Below are 26,464 nucleotides of genomic sequence, written 5' to 3'. Positions count from 1 at the left end.
AGCAATGTAAGAAGTACAGAAAACAGATGAGTTATTCAGAAAGACAGTTTCTGAAAAATATACATTGAAATTATTTTTATTTTTTGCTGGAATTTAAAAAACATAGGAATATTGACATTGCATTTAAAAACCCCAGGAAGTTGAAGATTATACATCGTTGCATCTCTGAAATCCAACAGTGCAAAGCTGGAAATCACAAAAATGTCTCCATCATGCTTTTTTTTTTTTTTTTTTTAAGGAGTTACCAATATATATATATGAACATTTTGAAACAAGATTTTTGAAGAAATGTCAGACTGTCCAAACTTGAAAGTGCTCTTCACTAAATACATCAAAATCTGTCATTATTGTGGGGGACACTGCCAAAATTCAACAAACAAGTTGTAGGAAACACATCAAAACCCAGTTTTAACAGAAGGAAACCTGATGTATTTAAAGGGAACCAGAGGTTTTTAGTTTGTGATTTTTTTGAATTTTAAGATACGTTATTGTGTGTGCTTCCTCTCATTCTGCTCAATGACTTATTTTATTTGTATTAACATTGGCAAGTACTATACTAAGGGGTTTTCTTACCCTAAATGTAAACTGTTAAGTTGGTATGATCATTCCTTTCCTTTCCTGTACTGAAAATAAGGTACACTGACATTAGAATAAGACAGTTGTATGCAAACAGAAATGACCAGAAGTTTAGAAACAGAAGTTGTGAATTTGTACAGCTATGATGCAGGTTGTATGATTTGTCTTCACGAGAGTTAAAGCAGTATATACACAGCTATTTTAAAATGACACATTTCTTCTCAATGCGTCAGGTAAGAAAAGCTTTCTACAAAAGTCCTTTTGAAGGTCATCTTGAAAGTCTCGCAGCTGCTTGAATGAGACGATTCAAACTGCTACTGCTTAGGCCCCAGATAAGTACAGACACAGGAAAGTTAAATATCTAGAATAAGTGTTTATCACGAATACTAATGGTTTCATGGGGATGAAACCTCAAAAAAGGAAAGGTCTTGCCTGTCTCAGTAATGTGGTAGCTTATTGACTGCAATGATAGTCAATATTTGTGGAATTAACTCATAAATATTATTACTCAATTTTACCTAAAGCCATGTCCTAACAGTAATAAAGACAATCCTGGGGAAAAATCACATTAAATGTATATATAAGAACACTATAAAAATTGACAAAGTCATATTTCATTACAAAAGAGGTTTCTCTTTTTTTCTGAGTATTTCTTTTTAAACTAAACAGGCTTTCAATCTTATGTCAGAGAATGAGAGAAAAAAAATCAAATCCTAAAATTCTGATGTTTAGAAAAAAAGAAAACTATTTTCATACTACAAAACATTTCACTTTACAAAAAATCCAAAGATTTATTCTATTACCTGGATGATAAAGATAAAATGGGAAATGAAAGGGATGAAAAGATCTCAAAACTAGATCTCAAGTATTTTTGGATAAAATTCTCTGCTCTGATCATTGCAGGACTCTCTGACATTTATGGGGTGTTTGGACCGGGAATGAATGTATGTGGAACCAGCCAGAGAGATGCTATGGATCCAAAGAAAATCCTGCCTTTATTTTGGTGTTTTATCATTATTCCAGTATAAACTGATATGATGTAAGTCATCTTCACAATAGGAAGCAGGTACATTCTAACAATTGCCAACACAAATCCCAACATTGTTTAATTTACTTAACAGTATAGTCTGTCAGGAAAATTAAAATCTGTTTTATTTGATATTCTTCATGGTGAAAAGTATATAAACTACACTTTTAAATTAAATCATGCTCTGCCAAAACTGGTCTGCTTTAAGACTGCTAACCTTAGTGGAGAGAATTAAGATGTCTCAGCAAGTATCAATTTTGTGTTAAAAAAATGTCCGCAAGACAAAATAAAAAAATTCTTAATTTACAATAAGCAGTGTAAACAGCAAAAACAACAGAAGCCACAAAGTTTCACACACCAGCCGCTGGCAGACAGATTACTCCAAATACTTATAGAACTTTGTATCTTCCTTTGTTGGTTGGTTGGTATGAATTTTGCTGCAAGTAAAGAAGAGAAGTAATCAGAGTTAAAACTGTAAACAGGTAAATGAATCGCAATAAAACCCACTGAAAATAAATCCACATTACATATCATTAAGCAGTTCTTTAGCAATCTCCTTCCTTTGGAAGTTGGAAGAAATGTTTATGGGCAGGGCAACAATTTTGAAAAAGGAGCAAAACTGCATCGATAAAGGCTCAGCAAGAGCATTTGAACTGACTGCTGAGTTGAAAGGCTACTTGAAGAGAAAGGCAAAAGGAGACACTACGGTGTGTAAAGTAGTATTATTACTGAAGGTTGTTCCAGAGAAAGCCAAGGTTTCTCTAACCAGAGAATCCAAAATACAGTTTCTCAAGACAATAGCTTCTTTGAAAATAGAGTATGTTGAACACAGCTAATTATTAGCTGGGTATGCTGTAGAGTTAAGGCAAAACAATTCTCTCACACATATGAAGTATTCAAATAAGAAAAGTAACCCCCCCCCCCCCCGGCTTCACCCCCTCTGCCTGATAGAGATGATATTAGGAAATGAACTATGAACTGACCCTTTTAAGGGGTCTTGAGTCAAAAAACTCTGTTAATGTCTTATCTCCATCTGCTGGTTGGATGATAGCCATATGTCTAGCTAACTGAACAGAGTAATGTATTTTCAGGGCTGGTCAATGAAACTGTTTTTTAGATCTACAGCTTCCAGACCCTGATATTAATAAAAATTGAAGCCACAGCTCAGGCGTAAACATTTGTAGGAATCAGTCTCATAAAGCATTAATTGAGGCACATTGCTCCGCATTCTAGAGATTTTACTCACCAATCTGATAAGCTCCTCTTTTATAAGTCGCGTGATTTCTGCCTTTGCTTTCTGTACAGCCAGTTCATTGGCACCTGAAGACACAAAATAACAGTCTTAGACTCTTTCTATATGTGAAACCTATGGAATAAACATTGCTGGCTATTTTCAGAAACACTGTAAAACTTCACAAATATCCTCAGCTATTTGCTGATGAACCCTCTAGTATTGCGTAGATTGCCACAGCTAGGTTGGATTCTGTTTTAAGGAAGATACTTAAAACAGATAGTCATAATTTACTATTCAGAAATACTTAAGATTAGAGGTTTCTTTGAGAAAGACTTGCAACTGCAATGGAGAATACCACAACCACCACAAGATATGCAAAGTTGTTATTGTAGATAGCTGATGTAATCTCTTATGCACTTAACTTCTTAAAAAAAATAAATAAATAAAATTCCATTTTCTCCCGAATTTCACACCAGCACAGACAACATCTTTGTTCTTATTCTGATTTTTTTTAACATCACAATCTCTCCCAAACTGTTTCCATACATGTTTGCTGTTGTTCTGTGGCTGGTCAGTCTTCTCAGGAGCAGCATCTCAGCGCTCCATTTGACAAAGTGTATTAAGATAAATGAGTGTTTCCTTAACGATTATATTATTTGCAAAGGGTCTGTAACGGAGCATCTAAGAATTATGACTTGAAAGATTTTATGCCTAGTTACAAAACTAGAACTATATCCTTAACTGAAACATTTATAAGGAATACTTACTCTCTATAGCCAAATAAATCTTTCGTTCTCCTTCCTTGGGTTCTTTGCCTGGAGGGAAGTAAGTTCCTCTGATTGTAATAGCAGCTTCCGAATATTCACTGATTCTCTGCAGGGCTTCTTTGGATGTAACTTTCCATCTGGCAGTCTGCAAGGTGAAGGATGTGGAAGAATGAACGAGGAGAAAGGCATCATCGCACAAAATGGGAATCCAAAGGGTAGCTGACATTTTAGACAAACAACAACAATATCCTGCTGCAAAAAATAGTCATGGCATTCTGTTTTTAAAATAATCGACTAAAATTTCAATCTACATTTTAAAGCGAGTATATTAAAAAGAACTTATGTCAGCAAGATCAAGTTATGGAAGGGGGAGAAAAGACAGTGAATATATAGTACTATCAAAGCAAGAACTCTGCTTCCACTTTGCTACACTGGAAGTTTAAAAGCTGTAATTTTTTCCTTATGCTTTTCTGAAGCAGCACTTACAAGTATTTTATTTAGCATTCTTTGCACAGGAACAGACCTCAAAGGCAAATATATGCTGTTAATGGGTGCAAGTAGCTGCATTTAACAAAAATAAATCCTGCTTATTTCTACACAGTTCATTGGTTGAAGACAAAAATAAGTAAATCTTAAAAATGTTCCACATAAATAAATTTTAAGAAATAAACATTGCCAGTTGCTTTCAGAACACTGTAAAAATTGTCACAAATCTCGACAATATCCTCAAAAATACTTCAGTATGATAAAAGTATCCCATCCATTAAGACAATGAAATTACTACAAAACACCTATTAGTTTATTATAAGTTATTTCTAGACGGAGACAATTTTTTTGTCCTTTGTAACTCCCGGTGAGCTCTTGCATTCAAAGGCAAAGAATTTAGAACAAGACTGGGGTAGCTCATCCTGTATTTGTGTGAAGGCAATGCTATTTCCATCAGAAAGAATGATCTCCATCCAGTCCCTGTTCTGTTTCTCAGTTCTGGTAGGTTGAGCAAACATATCATGTATCATACCTTAAACAACTGCTTTTCCAGAGCCAACTTTGGAATACAGCCTCCGAAGGCAAGATGCATGTGCCTGGATCAAAACTTTGCCTGTTACATTTATTCTCTACAGGAGGCATCATACCAGCATTACTCTCACTCTCAGAAATCACTGCACCCGTAAACATGGCAAAATATGCCAGGAGGAAGGCTAGACTATGCATGCCTTACGTCGCGTAGAACGGTACTGAACGGTTGCGCAGTACTTCTGTCAGCAATAGCCTCACAATCAGCTTTCACTCTTGCTTTAGGTAGCTTCAGGTGATCATTTTACTTATGCTAGAATAGTCTCTGGCATCTCTGCTCTGCACTGCGTTAAGTACTTATACACACATACAATACGGGATGAGTCCCTCTCCCAAAAGGCTTACAGAGATTTTCCAGGGTCATAATCAGCAGTGATGATTCTCACTGATAAATTGCCATTTATACTTCAGTGTTTTAGAGAACTTGTTACAAAATATTAAAGAACAAAGAGTGCCAGAAGGCATAATAGTGAAAGGAGATAAGCGTTTCTTCCTACCGTAGCTCTACAAACAATTCGAAGATCTACAAATTGTTATTTGTAGATGCAAGAAAGCAGATAACAGAACAGTTACCACCCGCCTAGCCATTACAAGCTGGCAGTGTTTTGTAGCCAGCAAGCTTATCTTCAAAGGGCTAAAAGGTAAAAGGATCCTTGTCAAAATGATAAATCTAGAGACCATGTTCTACGAATGAGACACAGCTTAGGAAAAGAGTTAAGAGGATTTCTGAGAGGGAAGGGTAAGAAATTGATAACATAACAGCTTGATAAAATAGGGCAAACAAAGAAGAAACTTGAAGATATGTACAAGGACTTTGGGCTCAATACTGTGGAACATAGATCCTCAGAAGAACAGATGAGGCAGACTACAGCAGCAATATGCTGAATGGGGAAAACACTTAGGTAATCAGAAAGCAAGGAACAGTACAGGAGTCACAGTAGTGACTCATAGTCCTTAAAATAAATGCTAGACAGAGTCAGAAGATGTGGGTATGAGAGAAGTCCATGGCTGAGGGTGAAAAGATTTTTGCACGATAAGGAATGCTTGTTTTCATGATATTCTCTGTCTATAAGCTGAGAAGTAATCACATAAAATGTAGTAATTTCAACTAGGTATGATAAGGAAAAAAAGTTACCGGAATAATCATAGTCTAAGCTATAAAGAGAGCCTTTGTTAAATAATGGTCATTCAAATTTCATTATAGTGAAATGGTTACTTGCCTGTGGGAAGTCATTGATCTCTAATTCTTCTTCATATCTCTTAAAAGATTCATTTTGTCCTCCATCCTGTTTCTCTTCCTCCTGCTTTTCTATGGGTACATAATTGAGCTTAGCATTGATTTTTTCAGCCAATTGCTCTGCAATGGTCTTCGCAGATACAGTAGGAGCTTGAATTGTGCCTCCTCTCAAGATAGCATTTGTAGCCTGCTGCATCACATCCTGTAAAAAAACAGGTACAGGTTCAAAACAAGGTAGCCAAAAGAAGCCCTGTATAACCAACTTTTGCAGAACGTGGGTTTCATTAAAGCTTTCAACATATTATAAATGACCACATAACAAATTCATCTTCAAAAATTCTCTTTCTCTTCTTTCCTTCCTCTCAATACCTCCATCACACCTGCATACAAAAGATCTTACTGGTCTTACTTAAGATGTTACATAAGATCTTTCTTACTTACTTTTGAATATTCAACTCAAGATACCTTTGGACATTCCAGACCACAGTAACCTAAGCCCAAATGGATTGTGCCTTATATGCCTCAGCAGAGAAAGATGTTCTGCAACTCTGCTAAAGTAGCCAAAATGTAACTCACTACTGATAAAATTACACAATTAACCCTTGCGCCAGGTCAGATAAGAGTTTCCAGTTTTGTATTAAATCATATTATCATATCATTACAAATCCTACAATTTATCACTGAGTTAGCCCAGCACAGACAAGCTAAATAATGCAGTACATTATTACTGCATGGAGGAGCTAAATAAAAAGGCAGCCAAGAAACAAAACATTAAATACATTCTATATGACATTTATTAAAAAAGAAAAAGAAGACTGCTCTGTAAAGAGTCTGACCTTAAAGTGGAACGGGACTAATACTTGTGCCTCTGCTCCAAGATTCTTCTGAGCATTGATTCTCAAAGCCAATCTTTTAGCAATTTCCAATTTTTCTGCATTACCAGCTGATGGTGTAGGAACATTTGATGTTCCTGGTGCTGCCATGTCTTTTACTCTTTTCTTTGAATTGAACATGCTTTCAATTTGTTCATCAATCTAAAGAAAACAACAATAATTAGATCACTGCATTTACCATTAGATAATCTTATTATTCTAAAGAAAGAAAACACTAAGGTGCATTTAGTTTGCATGCTTTTAAAGAAATAAATCTGCCACAGTAAACGGTAGAAGCCTGCCCAGAACTACAGCTCAGCAAAAAGAGCAGATGATCAAATAATCAGGAAAAAGTCTGAACAACTCAGCTAAGGGATTTACTTTCCAGTTCACAAAAAGGAGTCTAACAGGCATTAAGAAAAGGATCTAGTAAGGATTTAAAAATAGAAAAGGCTAGTATGCATTTATTTAAAACACTAGAACTAAAAAACATAATTCAGGGCAAGCATTCCATTTCCTCTATACAAGATTAACATTACAAAGATAAATGTTTGTGACATTTATATAACTATGTGTACTATTTTAAGTATAAAATACCAGCAAGTCAGGAACATACTCTCAAGATCTTCGCAGGAACTATATATCTTTTACATTAAAGAATGTACAGACCTATTCACAGAATTCAACTAATTAAGTCAGTAGTGTAAGACATGGAATAACAAAAATCCATGCATTCTGCGAAGTGTTACGTAATTTACTGGAAAAGAAATGATTATACTGGAAATCCTTAGAAAACCTGATCTATTTTCAGATGCTTACATCAACAGCTGTATCTTCATCATCTGAGTCTTGCAAGCCAAGAGCTGCTTTTTGTAGTTTCTTTCTTTCATTAGCCAAAGCCTGTTCTGTTTCATCAAATTTAAAACCTTTGCCAGAGAATCCACTGCTTTTTTTAATAATCTTTCCCTCCTAAAAACAAAAAGGTATATTTTTATACTTAAACACAAGTTTTAAAACCCACTTCCTATAGTCATAAAATAACCATGGAAACATACTAATTAGTTTGAAGTTATTTATTTAGAAAAGCAAATTCTAGGCATTTAGAAAGCCCTTCAAATTTTAAAAACTATTTTACAATGCAGTGCAATGAAAAAGTTATGTTACTTCAGCAGACAGAAACAACACACCATTGGGATTTTGTGTAAGTGTACGGTTACAAGGCTCCTCAAATACTGTAAAAAAATCTGTTGTTATATGTGAAAAACTTTGATGTCAACATTTTCAGCATAAGCAAGATCCTCTGACGGTGAGGGCTCTAGAAATAATACACAAATTCTGCGAAAGAGCTTTATTATCTTTTATGTGAATTTTGATAAGAGCCAAAGTGCCACTTACACAGTAGGCACTTCCCCATCACATAGCAGATGCCGATCTTTAAATTCTCAGTAACAGTCCTGTAAATGACATTCAAGATCCCAATCCTGAAAATACTTACAGCACTTAGCTAAGCATACACAGATGCGTTCCCCATGAAGTCAGCGAGATGACTCATGTATGTATAGCATACAACCGGACCCACGCACACACGCATTAAACTCGGAGCAAAGCCCACTACAGAAGAGAGGATTACTTACAGCCTTCTGCTGGTCTTTGAAGTCAGCCCAGAGCTTCTCCAAATCGGTAGGAATTGGATTCCCGGACAACTCCAAAGCCTTAATGATATCACCAGCATACCGTGCTTGATCCTCAGTAATGAATGTATATGCATATCCCTAGTCAAAATTAATTAAAAAAAAGGTAAAGAAAAATCTATAAAGACACTTTATCTCTAACTTTATTGGAGCACTCTTGCACAGACGCTATTGTTCTGGTCAATAAATGTAGCCATGATATTCATGTATGATTTTTAAAAAAAATTATTTTAGCAGGAATGTAGAACAAATAATGTGATTTCCCAGGAAACTGATATGGAAGTGATCAATCACAGATGGTAAAAACAGAAGTCTTTCCTTTCAATCTTGTCATGGTTATAAGTTTGGAAAATAAAATCTTACAAATTTAGTAGGGCATATTTCCAAGAGTGAAAAATACAACTTTCAGCTACAAAATGGAATTTAAAAGGACATTCATACGTCAGAAGAACATGTAAACTGCAGCTTTCCTACTGTTAAAATTCAGACTGTATTTTACCCATGAGCTCTCCAAAAACCTTAAAGACATTCTAAAGGAAAACCTTCTTTCCATCAAAAATATATGAAATACTCTCCTCTGCGGCTACCCCTTGAGAACACCTTGATCAACAATAAACAAGGCAAAATTTTCAGCAAAACACAAAGCAGGCAACTGATTTTACATACTTTATTGCCAGCTCGTCCAGTTCGGCCTGCTCTGTGCACATAATCCTCATAATGGTTGGGACAACTATAATTGACCACCAGCATCAACTGTTTTACATCCAAGCCCCTTGCTGCTACAGATGTGGCCACCAGAAGTTTGCAAATTCCATTCTTGAAATCATTAATTATGCTGTCCCTGTCATACTGATCAATACCTGCAAGAAACCAGACAAAACAGTTAATTATATAAAGCTCTGCTGTTTATTCATATTTATTAGTTTTCTTTTGGTTTTGAGTCAAAAGAATCTGTACACAGACCAGAATGCCCTCCAACTTCAAATAACCTAAAGTCTAAACAAATTATAAAATTTCAATAAACTCACAGTTCTACAAGCAACATACATAATCCAGAGTAATAAACTCCTAGTCTTTCCACTACAAAAAAATGATGTTTTACCATATCGAAAACTCCCAAAAATTTCTTTAATAGGATTACCCATTTGACATTTTATATTTAATTCAGACCTCATTTGGAGAACTTACCTCTTCTGTAAAGGCAAGTAAATCTCAAACTAATAGGCTTATTTTTCCCTCTTCCATTGCTGCACTAAATGAACAATCATTTTGGGCTTATTGGTTACTGTATTTTCAAGAACACTACGTAAAGAAATACTCTGGGATGGACAACATTCTGGAGAGATTTTCTCCTCTTACTACTCTACTACTTCCTTTATATCACTACTTTAGAATAGTAAAACAACTGCTATTATTGTGGAATCTTAAAAAAAAAAAGTTACATAATACTCCCCATATAATACTCCTCCAACTGGTCTTGCAATGGCAAGTAGTCTAGTAAACAATATCGCCAGAGAGGTGTTAACTCTCAGTTCACAATGCTGTTGCACAGAGACAGGATTTTGGCATCTGATGACACGTCATATGTAACAACAAGGAATAATTACGGAAAACTATCATGTCTATTTGAAACTAAGAGACAAATATCTTTCCCAACTATAAAGCAAAACCTGCTTGGAAGAAATATTCTGAAGAGGTACTATATAGAAAGATACTTCTCTCTGTAACTACCAAATGCCAATATTCTGGTTTGAAGTTGTTAATGCGAGTCCATAAGATTGCCCATTACCTCCATGGAGAGACAAGCAGGGATAAGCAGCTCTCATTAAATCTTTCAACAGACCATCAGCATGTTCTTGTTTATCTACAAATATGATAACTGATCCTTTCTCCTGATAGTGTCCCAGTAGCTCAAGTAACTTCAAAAACTTGTTCTCCTCTTCTATGACAATCTGGAAAAAAAAACCACAGAAAAGCAAAGCAGAGTATAAGCCGTATCTTCAGTCATTAGACACAATCAGGGGGCATAAAACATAAGTTCAAGTAACGTTATCTGTTGATTTATGCTATAACCCTGCTCTGAACATTTCCTGTGTTTCATTTTGTCAGTTGAGGAGCAACAGGATACAAATTAAAAAACATTTCAATGCACAAAGCTCATCCCATTTCAACCATATATCTTTTTTAAAGGAGAATATCTTCTGCTAGTATTTGATGTATGATAATACTGCATCACAACATTACAATGTTTGCAAATTAAAAGAAGCAACTTCATTCTCTCTTGAATCTAACAATCTAAAAGCTGACAAAGATACAAACAACCGTACTGGCGATAAACAAAGGATTTTCTGTATTTGTAAACACTATTTACTACCATTACCCTTCCTGGTTCAATCACTTCCACTGGCTTCCATAGCTAGTTCATAAATGGTTTCATGTTAAATAGGATGGCAGCTCAAAAATGTTGCTTTCTAACAGTTAGCAACTTTTCCTTTCCTTTCAGACCCTTTTGTATTTTACTCGGAGATTTCTGGTCGTATGAGTATTTTCATGCAGTTCAGCTAATATATACATCATTTACTTTTAAAATATTGGTAAATTTTTGTAAATCCTGTCTTTTTATACAACATTCCTTACAACAAAAAATTGTACCTCTCTTCAATTCATGCAAGAAGGAAAATAAATCTTATTGACATAAAGGGACTTCATTTACGTGAATATGTTAATTTTCCAAGTCAACCTGTCAAACTGCTGCTAAGAAACAGAATGAAATAAACGGAAGAAATTTGAGCTCGTGTTCAGTAAGGTCACCGAATATCTAGAAATAAAAATGCCTTGGGTGTATCAGTTTATATTCAATATTGCTGGAAATACTCTTTTGCCCGCAAACCAGAAGATAAACGAGGCAGATGTGTGATACTCACAACATGTTGCTCCACATCAGAACAGACAACACTTCTGCCTCCAACCTGCACTTCTATAGGTTTACTCAGGATTCTCCGAGCTAATGCCTCCATAGCTCTGGGAAAAGTAGCAGAGAACATGACAGTCTGACGATCAGGCCTGACGTTGTCTACAATGCGCATGACCTGGTTTAAGAGAACATTTCTAGTTAATACCAAAGTGCTGTAATTGAACTTAATACACATACAGAGCTGTCTTCTCTAAAGCTAGGCGGTACCTGCATTACACAGAACACAAAACATTTCTTTATGGATTTCATCTTGGGACCCTGGTGCTGTCACTGGAAGGCAAGCAAAACTTGTTGGACTCAACAGGAGGTTGAGTAGCAGCATGCGACCCTACAGAAGCCCAAGAGAAATTTTAAGACATGCAGCAGAAACCCCACAGCTCAGGAGACAAAATAAGGGAATATTCCTAGTTTTGTAGGACAAAATAGTCTGATGGTAACTGAAACAGCCCTAGATGTCCAAAGCTGCCAGCAAATATCGTCTTTGTCAGCAACATTTCTATCACTTTGTTCCTGTCTCCTGCAGGACATTGCCAGGAGACATGAAAGGCTTTTTAAGCAGGCAACAACTACTTATATGACACCTACATCAGGCGCTTACATAGGGCTACAGCATGGTCAAAAATTCTACAAGTGTCCAAACCAAGCATGCAAGAAAAAATGTACATTAGAGGAAAACTATGTGCTCTAACCAACACAAAAATCTATCAAAACCAAAACATGTGAGGATAATACAAAAATTAAAGAGTTGGTTTCAACTGTCATCCATACATAGCACATCCTACTGAACAAGCACTCGCCGTCTAATAAAAACATAACACAGATTCTTGCTAAATCCTCTAAGTGAAAAAATAACATCTTGCAGCAATGCTACTCATGTCATTAATTACCTGAGGCTCAAAACCCATGTCAAACATTCTGTCTGCTTCATCAAGTACAACATAAGTGACTCGACGGAGATTTGTCACCCGACCTGTGAAAGGAGAGGAAAAAACACATGGGAAACAAAATCAAATGGAAATCTAGTTTCCCTCAGGAGTAATCTTTTTAAAATGTTATAAATTCTCACTATCTTCTAACAAACACATTAATTAATTTTTAAAAAAATTCACTGAACGTGAATTTTAATTTCTCATTTTAATCACATCTACATTCTGGGAAATGTGTAAGTATGCACAAGGCCCTTTATTTTGTCAAACTCTTCTCTTGCATACCATCATAGGGCCAGAAGAACCTGTAAAATTCAGAAAACAGCCCTCGCCAAAACACATCATAAAACTAAGACTGAGATGAAGCAAGGAGCCACATCAGCCATTATCTGACAGCGCCACCTAGAAAAAAACATATTAGAGATTACAGCGCATGTGTGGAAGGCAAAGTCCAGTGCTAACTGTTGCAGCCTCAGAAAAATTCCTTTTATACACATATAATCTGTAATGCTTCCTTGGAGCTAGAAATAACTATTTGAGGATAATCAAACTAATTCTAGTTAACTGCTAATACTATGCATAATACAGAGTAAGCAGTCTTTTCAAAATGGATATATACAGATTAAAACCTACCCAGTATAGCTACTAAGTTTAAAAATAAGAACCACCCCAAACTCTGGGACAGCTGGAAACAAAATAAGCAAGTTGTATATCTGTTAACATTTTGAAATGATCATGGACAAGATAATTAACACCCTTCCCAAACAAATAGCTCAAAGAGGTTCCCATTCGTGAGAAGCATTTAACTCAAGGGTTTAAGAATCACAGTCTCAAAAGATACAAACACACGAACACTTTCAAATTCAAGCGTAATGACACTGTCGAGTGCTCTCAGAATGGAAGCAGAATTTTCACGTTTTCTACAACCATCACTCAGACTCGTGCCTTAGCAAACTACAGCAGAATTTGGTACTTTCAACTTCAGCAAACTGCAGCTGAGTCCTCAAATTATTTTTCAGAGATTTAGTGCTGCATTATTTTAAGATATGGAATTCACAGTTAAGTAACAAAATAAGTATTTTTTAACTATGTCTTAAAATCTATATAGCTATTTAACATATTAACACTTTCATCCCCAAATAATAACTTCCTAAAATTACTTGGGAACAGCATTAATGTACCTACCTTTGACGATTTAAGTCTTGGAAGCCCAGTTCTATATGTCTTGAAGGTACTTTTTCCACAGAAGTTAAATAATGTCAACAGTTTAGTAGAGGTTTTGATGTGGAATAATTTAATAATAAAACTTTATCTAATAAGCATGCAATGGTTACACTAGGACAAAACCTCTTAAAGCTGCAGTGTCTCAGTTTAATCAACCTGAGTATTTGATGCAAAGTCAGTTCTTTCACATTTGCATAGTCATTTAGGGAGGGCTTTCTTTTCTTTTTTTTCTTAATCAACAGATAAAGGCAGAGTCAGACACTCTGAATAAAAGTGGGTAACTGCTGAGTTACGCTAATGGTAACGAAGGATCAATGAGCAGTCAAAATAAGCAACCGCTATGTAGATCGACCTTTGTCTAAATGACTTGAAGTTAAAAAATTTGTAGCAGCACATTAAGTCATAAACACTCTCAGAAACTCTTCAAGAATTTAAGAATTCCTGTCTCCCCCCACCAAAATCAAACCAATAAACGATTAAAGCTATTATTAGTGCTACATATTCTCTATAGTTAGATAGTGCAGCCTGAAGAGATGTAAAAAAATTCCATAAGACCATTTATCAAAATACATGATCTTTTGAATTTGTTTGTTAGAATTACACAACAAATATAAAAAATTCTCCATAGGAAAAGGTTTTCTACTCACCATTGTTAGCTGCTAACATGTCAATCATACGTCCAGGTGTGCAAACAATAATTTCAGCACCTCTTTTGAGTTCAGCTATCTGATTTTAAAACACAGTAAACTTAATTTAACAAACCACTAGAAGTGTTTTCTTTTTAAAAAAAAAAAGATGTATGACCTTATAAAGAATAAAACAACCTGCAACATTTTTCGTTACTTTAATACAGCCGTTCTACCAATGTAAATTGCTTGTTTAAAGATTCTCCTTACTGATTTAAGTCTTTGAAAAACTGCTTTCTAAAAGAGTGACCTCTGACAACCTAAAGTCACTACCATTAGAAGTAGATTTTTAATGAGGATATGACTTCTGCACAGTTAAGGACCTATATGAAAATCTACATATTACATCAGGGATGACTGATGTATTCACAACTGTTAACAAGCTATGTTCCATCATACATGGTCACAGAACTCCGAAATTCTGTAGTTTCCACAACTGTGAGGGAAGAAAACATCCCCCCAAATTCATCTCCAAATTAGGCTAACAAGTAATATTTGCTAAGGCAACAAAACAATGTTAAGAGTTTCTGTTCACTCCCCCCAACAAAAATACCTGATTTTTTTTTATATATATATAATTCTTGTAAAAATTTATCTCCTCAATTATTTTCAGACTGTCACATCACATAAATGTCTTAATTACTGTCAAGCTCAGTACATACACATGAAGAAACAATCTCAAACTTTTAAGGACCACACTGGAGAATCTTCAAGACCACCATACACCACAGCACCACCACGTGAGCACTCAACATTCCTGTTCTCCTGGAAGCATTTTACACTGGCAGTTTGGCCACAGAAGAGTAATTCTGTGTCAGACACTGAGCAAGGTGGCTCTATGAAAATCCCAGAGCACCGTTCTGTGTTAAAATTCAGTGCTGATATGCCACTGCCAAACATGTAAATGATCGCACACTGTACAGGCTAGAGGGAGATTCTCTATTTTACAAGATCTAAATTAAGTGGAAATGCTAAAGCTTTTGCAGTACTACCATTCACACAGAGAAAATCCAGAATGAAGGCTACAAACAAGGATTGGATTTATGGGAAAGAGAAAGGAACTATATTCACTGTGAAAGCAACATTAAAATAAAAACAGTTGAGAAATATTTGACAAACAAGTTATTTTGGGGGGTACCTGTTCACTGATTCCTGTTCCTCCGTACACACAGACAACTCGAAGCCCAAGCGTCTTTGAGAATTTCTTACACTCCTTGGTAATCTGCAAAGCCAACTCTCGCGTAGGTGTCATAATGACCGCTGAAAAACAAAGAATTTTTGTCATCCACTGTAATATAAGAGATGCTGTTACTTATATGATAAAATTTAACCCCTTGTAATGAAGTTTAAAGCATTTCTGTTAAGTCATATGCAACGTACTATGCAGTTTACTTGCACATATTTTTAGAAAAACATAATTTCAGGAGAACTAAGACAGTACAAAAATGGGGTGGAAACCTGGTCAAAGTTCCAAAATCAAGGAACAAGGCCCCCCTTCCAGATATATGGATATACAAGTGCTCTTAAAGCCCTGTGATCACAGAAATTTCAGTAATTGAATTTTTAAAAAAACTACTCAAACTAATGGATGTTAATGTAAACTTAAGCAGACACTCCTAACACCACCAGAGGAACTGAAGACCCTTCTAAAGCATATGCACGACTTTTTATTTATTCAAATAGCAATTCTGAAAACAAAAGCTTTGTACCTATAGGACCTTCTCCTTCTTCTAATTGCCTCTGATCCATAATGTGTCTAAACATGGGCAAAAGAAATGCAATAGTTTTTCCACTTCCTGTTTTAGCAATGCCAATCAAGTCACGTCCATTCATAATTGCTGGGATAGCCTGTGTTTGAATGGGAGTGGGCTTTTCATAGCCATGTCTTAAAGAAAGGAAAAGAAAAAGTTATTAGAAGAACAAAATAGGATTTGACAGATATGAATCACAAAGTCCTGCTGGAAAAACTTACGTATTTATATTTGCATATAAATATCAGTGCCATTAAAAAAATACAGCTCAAAAATGAGCAAAAACGTATGTTACAGACGGCAGAAGGAATAGTCCATAACAACAGTTCAATGCTGAGTGAAAACCATTCTGATGACTATGCACCTAACATCTACAAAGATGGTGCATGTTGAATTAATGAAGAAAAAAGGTTCTCTCATGAACACATCAGAGATCACACTGACGAAAAATGAAGCATGATATAGTTCATAAATCACTTACTTTTTGAGGGCGGTGAGAATCTTCATGGAAATACCGCACTGTACCCAGGTTTTTATTGGTTTGGGGCAGCCCTTTCCCTTGACTGTAATTCCCTCCAATTCCAGTCTGTACACATTCACCTCTGAAATACAGTTTGCATTACAATACAGTTGAACTTGGAATTTCTCTATTACCTTGACTGAAATATTCTTGATCTGTCCCTGAACACGAAATACTAATTTTATCAGCACCAGAAAAACAGTTTTTAGCTTGTTACACATAAATATGAGGTAGGTGGGAAAGGACTTAGGTAAATTTTTCAGGCAAAGCCTCGTGTATAATCATACAAACTTATCAATAATACTGTGATCTAACAGATCCAGCGTTTTTCTATACCAAGTTGATCCAAGAGAATTCCCTCTTGCCTTCAAATTCTCTTCAAAGTTACTTTGAAGTCTTGAATGGACAATGATTTTTTTTCTTCTTTCTTCAAAATTATCTTTATATCCCAAGAGAATTGGCTGCTTCCTTGAACATCAAAACCTGTCAGACACTGTTTTCTTTTAAAGTACCCAAGATGTTCTGGTTGTATTTGTCATTACCTTCTTGAGTCATTTTAGCTAGTTCTGGTACTTCAACATAGAAGTTTTTCCTGAAGGGCTCATATTCTATCTTTCCATGATCCACTGGTTCTAGCAGCTTTCTCTGCTTGGTCTGATAGCCAGTCAGGGCAGTCTGAAGATCGACTTCCTCCTCTTCTGAGGAATACTGTATAGATTACATTTAGCGTATTAGTTACTGCAAACAATTTTCTGAGAGGTTCTGGTTTTTCATCTATAGAAGAGCTTTATTCAGAAGCTACACTTTGTCCTTCTTTCCCCCATTAGAATGAATACTGAAAACGCACTCTCAGTCTAATAGTCCCAACCATTTTTATCCATTTCTTTCATTTTCCTCACAAACCTTAACTTTCACCATGTTCTATATCATTTTCCTGACTTCAAAAATAATAACAACTAGACCAGCCTTGTCATTCAGAAATAATCATTGCTACACACTAATAGCAATATTAAGAAGAAAATACTACGAAAAAAAATCCAATATATTCAGCAGCCAGCACACCGCTGAATGATTTATGCCCCAGTGCAGCCATAGTTCCAAAAGATGCACCCAACCCACCTTTAAACTAGTCAGGCACCACTAACAATGCAACTGCACAGGGTAGAGCCTGACCTCGTTCAGCTACAGCGCTAGCACGGTATCTGGTCTACAGTTTGGCCAGGGATGTCTCTCCAAGCCCTCCCAGCCTGCTGTGTATAACTACCCTTAACAACCATTCAGGCCTGCAACACCATACACTATCGCACAACCACGTTAAGCACTCAACGTTCCTGTTCTGCAAGCATTTCATACTGACAGTTTGGACACAGAGGAGTAATTCAGGTAAGGTCAGGTCCAGTCACATAGAGCAAGATGGCTCTATGAAAATCCCAAAGCACTGCTCTATGTTAAAATTCAATACTCGTGCTGATCTGCCCCTGCCGAACATGTAAATGATTGTACACTGTACAGACTAGAGGGAGATACTCTACTTTACAAGATTTACCAGTTCACTGAACCCAGATGCAGAGAGGACAGCTTGCACTTATCCACTTGTACCATCTAATCCTACAAAAGCACATTTGTTATTTACAGCCAGTGTAACAGAGAATACTTATAAATTGGGTTTCGGGTGCTTTCTGTCTATTAGAACATGTGACTTGGCATAGTGTTCTGTAGCCTTATGCAGAATGAAACTCCTTTCTATTGTTCCTAAATGGTAAAATGAGAACATCTACCTCTCATCAGTGCCAAAAGACGTCTCATTCTGATTTATGAAGTGTTTTGAGATCCACAAGTTATAGGTGTTTTAGAAATTAATGTATTTATACACACACACACACGCGCACACACACACACACAAATTCAACAGAAATGTAACACACAACCCCACCTTTTTTTTTTTAGATTAAATGCATGCAATTAAACATGCAGACTGAACAGCTGCATACATAACCACTCTTTGCTAGCGGGTCATTCACACAAGGGGTCACCAGGACTGCCTGCCAAATTTCAGTAACCACGTGTGAATTGTACACGCACTAAATGTGACATACACCATCCCAGTCAGATTAAGAACAATTACAAAGCTAAACAACCTGACGCACTCATTCAGTTCTCATCTGTATAACACTGTCTCTGTGCAATAAAGCTGCGATGGTGATTTCTGAAAAAAAATAGTACAAGTAACAAGTAACTGTGTAAGATCAATAATCTTTTGACCATATTCTGCAAGTTAAGCAAGCAAACGCTTATCTTTTAGCAGCTGGATAGTTCCAGGACTATCCTCATTCTCATGCCTCTTTTATAAGACACTTATTGCCTTTGCATAGTAGCAATACAGACACTTCCATTACCTCCATTGCATCTTGGTCATTCTCCATGAGCTCCCCTTTCTTCTTTTCTGATTCTGCAGCTGCCTTTTTGGTTGTCACCACAGTTACTACTTTGGTAACAGTTGGTCCAGATTTCTTACAAAAACAGTTAAGAAAATTATCATGTTATCATATAAAACAAAAGACATACTGTATAAAACATACAGAATACCTGCACTTCTGAATGCACTAAACTATTTTTTTTCACTTCTTTTGATGAAATTTTATCAGGATAATGCTGATAGCTTGATAAAAACACCAGGGAACTAAAGTTAGAGGAAGTGGGCATTAAGTACATCTAACTTATTTCTTGCCTTTTCTGCATATTTTTCCCCCTTAATGTTTTTTTAAAGTCATTTTTTCATACTAAAACAGTAAAACTATTTTTAAATGAAAAAGATGATAAACCTTAACAAGTGATTTTACCTTTTCACTCCCACCTCCACCTTTCACACTTCTCATATTGAACTTCTTGACCTCTTCTTTAACTTCTTCCATATAAGCATCCAAAGGATCTAATTCTTCATCTTCAACCTCATTGCCTTCTTTTTCTCCTTCTGCAGTTTCCTCTTCATCATCTAATATGAGCAAGAAAGACGGGAATAAAACAGAGGGAAAGAGCAAAGTGTTCACAGGTGTATTAAATTATTACTGTATCCATATAATTAACTGTCCATTTTTATTACTACATTTTTCCTCATCCAAATCCTTCCACTTTGTTAATCTCAATTGTATCTTAAACTGTTTGAAGCCATGACCAGATTTAGGCTTTGTTATTTTATAGCTTACCTTCTGAAAAATTTTAAAATCTAGTGTGATAAAAAATATTAGGAACAAAAGTATTTTAACTATTATATATAAAAATTAAATACCATCATCATCTTCTAAACTCCATTTTTTCCCCTGTTTCATCTCTTCAATTTCCTTTTTCAGTTCTCCTATATTTTCCATAGCCTTCTTGCGTTGTTCTTCCCTCCACTTCTCCACTCTTTCTTTTCGTTTTCTCATTTCTTCTTCTAGCTTGTTCTGATCAAAGTTCTATGATAAAAAACAAATCAAAGTAAAAGTTATTGGCTACTGGCTTTAGTCTATGCTCTTTCAGACAAAACATTTCTTCAGATGAATGTAAACTTTGTTTAAGCATGCAGTAGAAGACTGGACATCCACAGACTTATAACAACAGAAAAATATTCTACAGCAGGGAGTTTCAATTTATCTTTGCCTTTGATCCATAAAAGACTAAATAATTATGATGTTACCCTCTATATCCAACAGTCCTTTGAGTGCAACAAACTGTGATTGGTTTAGTATGGGTAGCCCTCGCTGACAGTGCGGCCACTGTTAATAAAAGAGGGTGAAAGTGCTGGTTTTAGAAGAATTAGCTAGAATTGCTAATGCAGGAATTTTTCACCTAGACACATCTTTCCATGATATGAAACTAAGCAAACTGAGCTTCTCTTTCCTTTTGTTCTTTGATTCCTGCCAAGTTCCAGTGACCAGAAGATTTTCAGCTCCCCTATCAACACCTAGAAGGTGAAAAATGAGATATCCTTCACACCTTCCTATGGTTTGCAGTCTAAACAATTCAAAATCTTGAGCTGAGAACAACATTCCTCATGCCAAGAACTAGAAGCATACACCATGACAGGAGTTTGTGTTACTGAAGAGGGTACAGTAACTAACTCTTTAATTCAGTGGAGACTCTGTCCAGAGCTAAGACAGGGTTTTCTTTTGTTAATACAACAAACTATTGGTTAATAAAAAACTGGTAAGATCATTACCTCAGTGGTCACGGTACATACGGTAACATCTTTATCCTTTTCTTCTTCTTTGTCATCTTTCTCTTTTTTCTTTTCTTTAGAAACTTCCACACCTTCGGTTTTTTCTTTAGATCTTGATCTGAAAGGTAAGATCAAAGATTTATATATGTCAGACTTAGTGTTCCAGCTTTTCTCAGGAGGATACACATGGGCTGGATAGAAACAATGCTATTAACACCATCAACAGGATTATGTTTTTTACTATCCTACAAAGCACACTTTGCCTCCCAGAGAACCTTTCAATTTCATGGAAGTATTTCCTATAACTGCCAGAAATGTAAAATCTATTACAACCCACTGATGCACATGCTTCGGTTCTGTTCTTCTCATTTCTTTACAGAAGTTGCAGACTTCATTTCCAGAACACTTACAAGTGATACTCTAGCGGTTCTACAGTTTATTTTAAACACCCTTGAAGATAGCAGTTAGAAAACTAGAAAAGAAATACTAAAAAATTCCTGTCTGCTGTATTTCTAGAGAATGGTAAAGTGATCTAGCACCTTGCCCTGGAAGTTTGAACATCTCCCTGAGAATCCAGTACTGGCTGAAAGACATAAAATCACATCTTCCTGAAAAAAGCTACCAAAAAAAGCTACCTCAAATGTAATGTGCAGACTTGCATTAATAAGAAAAACGTACATCACAGATTTTATTATCCTTACAGATTTCCAATTAAAAAAAAGAAATAGATGTATCCACACTAAACGTGTGCTAAGTCATGATAATAAATGTAAAATTCACTTAGCCAATTAAATCTTATTAAGCTCTTTTCATACTCCACTGGGCTATTTTAATATAAACCATATGCATATTCCAAAAAGACTTTTTATGTCATTGCAACTTCTCCAAATACAATTTCTGGATTGTCATCAACCTGCTTATTCTTTATATATACTGCTGTTACAACTTATGCACCTTTCATTCATTTTACTGTATAACATGACTGCATGCTGTTTGCAATTATATCTGGAAATTCCATTAAATGCATTCAAGAGAACATGACCTCTAGTGAGTTTTAACACGTTTCTGAACTCAATATCTAAAAGGGTTCAAATTTCACCTTTTTGCTAAATCTATTTACTGAACAGTTTATTTGATTGCAAACCCCTAAGACTAGCACTTGTCAGCTCCATTTTGCACACTCACACCATTCAACGGACAGGAGGTAAGAAACAGGCGGTGCCTTTACCAAGGCAGACTTCTTGCGCTTCTCTGAAGCATTATGCTATATACAGCATCTTTCTGCACAAATGTCAAAAAACAACAGACCCCAAACTGACTCACATTCTTAAAAACACCTTTTGTGAAATGAATGGATGAGACATTGAGCTGAGGCACAACCAGTGGCACTTACAACAGTTCAAAAATCCCTGCTACAGGTGTCACCATGATGTCATTTACAAACACGCTGATGCTACCCTAGCAAGTATTTTTAAAAACCCTGTACGTTTCCAAAGAAAAAAGTAATTTATCTGAGAGAGAATAAAGATACAATGTATCACTGAGAACACTGCATTAAAGCAAATTTGGTAAATAAAACTCATATTACTATTCCCCAATAATTTACAGCACTTCATAATTTCTTATGTTCACAAAGCCATCTAAACTATAATAAAAACAAAGATACAAAGCTTTAAGGGAATCGCTGTCAGGCATACAAGGTGATGACCATAAAGTTAAGAAGATACACAAGTACTAGAAAACATTTGTATTCTACAATTATTTTTAAGTAAACAGTCCTTTCCCTGCAAGTAAAGCGAAAGATAACGCTCATTCACCCGTGCTAGAGCGCTCCTGTATTTTATCAATTTGTGAATACATGCTGGGCACAAAACATTACTTATTGATACTGGAACGAGAGACAACAGTGAAGCACTACAAGACTTTCAGAATGAGGTTCAGTCTTAACTCTGAAGTTAACTGCTTTTTTAGGTGCCACAATTTAAATTGTAAACTAAGGTTTGGATCTTTTCCTTTTACAGAAACAGAAATGTTCTCGCACCAAACTGCAGGAGAACCAATTAATACATGCATAAATTAGCATTTACAATCCTTCAAGTTATGAATACGTACATATTTGATCCATGAAGGCACATTAAGCAATGGGAAAAGTCCATAACAGTGCACTTGCTGAATATTCTCTTTGTTCCACAAACCAAAGCTTCACACGGCTTTGCCTGATGATTCCCTTCTGGCTATCAATAGTTTTACCGTATTTTGTTACCATGATATTGATTGTAATTAGTGAACACAAATACCTGTTTTCTGTTTTCTTGTTCTTGCTTGGACTAGAGGATCGAGACCGTCTACCTCTACTTCTGCTTCTAGAGCGTCTTCTCTCTCGGCTCCGGGATCTTCTTCTCTCCCTGCTCCGTTCCCTTTCTCTACTTCTTGAACGTCTACCACAGAGCAAAATTGTATTTATTTAGCATGCGATAACATAATTTTAGCCTGATCCAAAGGAATAGGTTGTGAAAGGAATCCAACACTGATCAAGTACACTACAAGATTACTAACTCCTACACCAGCACCTAGATCCATCTAATAAATGAAACATGCTAAGCAGAGTGAAATCTATCATAAACACCACCAAAATAACTAATTATACAGAAGGAACATCCATATGCAGATGCCTGGCATTTTTATCTATTTTGACTGGACTTCACAACTCCTACCTTTGACGCTTCCTGTCCCGCGATCGAGACCTCCTCTTGTCCCTGCTGCGTGACCTCTCACGCCTACGTTCTCGATCTCTGCTTCTAGAGCGTCTGTCTTCTCCACGTTTTCCTCTTTTGTCAGATGGAGAACGACTTCTAGAACGGCTACCGGAGCGTCCACGGGACGCAGAGCGCTTCCGATAATGCCTGTATTGTAAATTCACAAAAAAGATGAACGTGAGAAAAATTTGCAGTCAAAAGATGTATTTGTCACATTTACATGGATAGCAAAAAGATCACTTATCTTAATTTCTTGGATTTATTCAATTTCTAAACATTTTTAATACTCTATCAAAACTGACTAATACACATACAATCCTAATGATGCCAAAATTAGATGGATTACTTGGTCATATTTTTTGTTGTTTTTTTAGTTCTGCTATAACCACACTATGAAAACACTGGAACATCAAGAAAAAAAAAATGCCCATTTAGAAATCCACTGATTGCTGTTACATGTACGAAAAGCCTAAAACTGTTTGAAGCTATCTCATAAAATTCTTTGAATAGGTAAAACTCATTTTTGTCATTTTTTTATATAATTTTTTTATCCAAGCAGCCAAATAAGTTTTATCTCTTTTTCTCCCCTCACTAATGCTCTCTTATCCCAGTCAGACTGTGGGAGGGGTAGGGCTAGGATTTCCCCTCAGAACTCTCTACCTCAGTGTACAAGTTACAGAGGGACCTGCACTGGGACCATCTCCTCTTCCTCCAATTCCTGATTTTCAGTCACAACGCCAGAAAAATTCCCTCCCTCATCCGCTCGTAAATCCAAGACCACAGACCCTTTCACCCTGCCAGCCTGGAAGCCACGCATGGGAAGCAGGAAAAAGCAAAGAAAGCAAGACTTCAAGCCCTTGACTTCTTCTTTCTCCTTCCCTCATTACTGCACAGAGTTATATTACAACCATATCAGCACTAAAAATAATAGTTTATTTCCGTATGTTGGTGTATTTCGGTATCATGCGCATTTGGAATCACAGCACCAGTGCAACATCAATATACTGCAGTATAATCGAATGTGCAGGACATCTATCAGCATCAGAGCGCTCTAACTTCTTCCCCATCTCCGGCACTACAACGCTGTGTGATGGGTTCCGTTGCCCCCTGGGTGTTGGGTGTATTTGTTTCTACAGCATGCAGCGAGGCTGGTATCTCATTTCAGGTCTCCAAAGCCCTACTCTGAGGACTGTTTCCTTCAAGAGCAATTCCAGCACATGCAGCGCACCCCATCCCTCTCCCCCCACCAGTCACTCTCACCCTCTTACCATCTCTTCAGTTTTACTTATAAAACCTTTTTTCAGGCAATAAACTGGAGAATTAATACAAGTTAAACCCCACTTTTTTAGATTATTTTTAGCCGGTTGCTTGGTCCGGTTCAGTATCCAAACCCACAAACAGAGAAACTTGTACAAGTCAGGGGATGGTGCATTTGCGAGCACCAGGGCCTGGGAGCAGCGGGACCTGCAGGACCTGATTGTAGAAGAATTATTCCTTGGAGACCCGCGGCCTGGTCCGACAAATACGTTTCTGTATGTGCTTTCTGCAAACACTTCTGCTCGGCCTGACCTCAGAGCCCCACTAAAGCCGGCAGCATTCTCAGAAGAGGAGTCGAACCGTGGCAAGTGAGGGAGCCCTGCAGGCTGGAGCGCCAGCGGTTTGGAGCTCGGCTCCCACGAGCGAGCGCATTGGGTCCGAGCAGCGTACGTGCGGCACGCTCGTACCGCTCACAACTGCTGAGCTAACCCGTCTGAAACCACTTCAGCTCTGTCCACGCGAGCTGCATCCGGACACTGACTGAAACACGGGTGCAGCCTTTTCTCAGCGAGGAGGTGCCGTGACCCAGAGGCAGCTTCCATGGGGCTTTTAATAGACAAGCTGACAGAACCGGGAAAAGGGACACGGTTCTGAGCGTGCAGCTCTTCTTTAAGTACGCAGGTCTCCAGCGAATCACTAGTCTGAACCCCAGATAGGGCTTAAAATTTCAGCTCCTTTGCTTCTGTCAGGGTAAATCTAGATCTAGGATGTCTTCACAGCGTAGGGACACAAGATACGTATTGTTATTGCACTGCGGTTTCATAGGGATAAAATCCCTAAAATTAAATTAAACTAATTAGCTAGGATTAAACTAAACTAGTAAGTCACATATGCTGTAACAGGAATTGCAAACTATTAAGAGGGGTTAAAACGGGGCAGGTTTAACATCAGCTGCGAACCGCTGCAACCCCCTCGGCAGCCCAGGCTCGATCGGAAACACGCGCAGTCCGCGATCGCGTTACTGCTGAGTCGGTTAAAGCACCTAGGCGAGATCCTCGCCCGAGGCGAGAGAGGACAAAAGATACGTGACCCTGCGCGAACCTAGAACGGAATATTGGGGGGGGGGGAAGGCCAGGGGGGAGCAAAGCCTCGCGGGTTAGCCGTGCTGCTACGACTATCTCAAAGTCTCCCCGGGAAGGCGGCGGGGGCTCAGCGCGGGGTTTTGCGGCGCGGCTGGCGCAGCCCTGCCGACCCCAACGCCGCTGCCCCCGCTCCCGCCCCCGCTCCCCGCCGGGCGCAGACCAAGCGCGGGTCGGCGACGCGGCGAGGGCGGCGCTCCGGGCCCCCCCGGGCCCCCCCCGGCCCCGCGGCCCGGCCTGCCCCGGCGCGGCGCGCCCAGCCGCGGCCCTTTGTTCCCCGCGCTCGCCCCCGCCGCCGCCGCCCCGGCCCCGCCGCCGCCGGGCCCCGCCGCCGCCCCGCTCCCTCACCTGGACTCCCGGCCCATGGCGAAGACGGCGGTGGCGGCGGCGGCGCGGGCCCAACGCTAGACGGCGGCGGCCATTCCGCGCCCCCAGCGCCCCGGACGACGAGAGGCGCCGCGGCGGGAAGCGGCCGCCCCCCCCTTCCTGCCCGCCGCCCGCCGCGGCGCCCCCTGGCGGCCGGAGGGCGCCGCGCAAGGCGCCGGGGCAGCGGGCGGC

The 26,464-nt window shown here is 37.9% G+C and overlaps 1 protein-coding gene across 1 annotated transcript; it reads right to left on the bottom strand.

The window, feature by feature from the left end:
* Positions 1-60: 60 nt before the first annotated feature.
* DDX46 (DEAD-box helicase 46) lies at positions 61-26,342 on the bottom strand. Its single transcript, XM_067304583.1, has 23 exons — positions 26,255-26,342; positions 23,469-23,657; positions 23,052-23,192; positions 20,755-20,872; positions 19,846-20,011; positions 19,400-19,551; positions 18,956-19,069; positions 17,102-17,267; positions 16,521-16,641; positions 15,998-16,173; positions 15,427-15,548; positions 14,250-14,328; positions 12,340-12,422; positions 11,403-11,567; positions 10,268-10,430; positions 9,145-9,338; positions 8,422-8,559; positions 7,607-7,756; positions 6,752-6,949; positions 5,899-6,117; positions 3,605-3,749; positions 2,850-2,923; positions 61-2,040 (listed from the first exon to the last, which is right to left on the bottom strand). Exons 1-23 carry the CDS (start codon positions 26,269-26,271, stop codon positions 1,993-1,995), a joined length of 3,138 nt encoding a protein of 1,045 aa, XP_067160684.1. The 5' UTR covers positions 26,272-26,342; the 3' UTR covers positions 61-1,992.
* Positions 26,343-26,464: the final 122 nt, after the last annotated feature.

Source organism: Apteryx mantelli, chromosome 14, assembly GCF_036417845.1.
Source record: "Apteryx mantelli isolate bAptMan1 chromosome 14, bAptMan1.hap1, whole genome shotgun sequence".
NCBI lineage: Eukaryota > Metazoa > Chordata > Aves > Apterygiformes > Apterygidae > Apteryx > Apteryx mantelli.
Note: the sequence above shows the minus strand (reverse complement) of the source record. Positions and strands in the feature narration are given on the sequence as shown.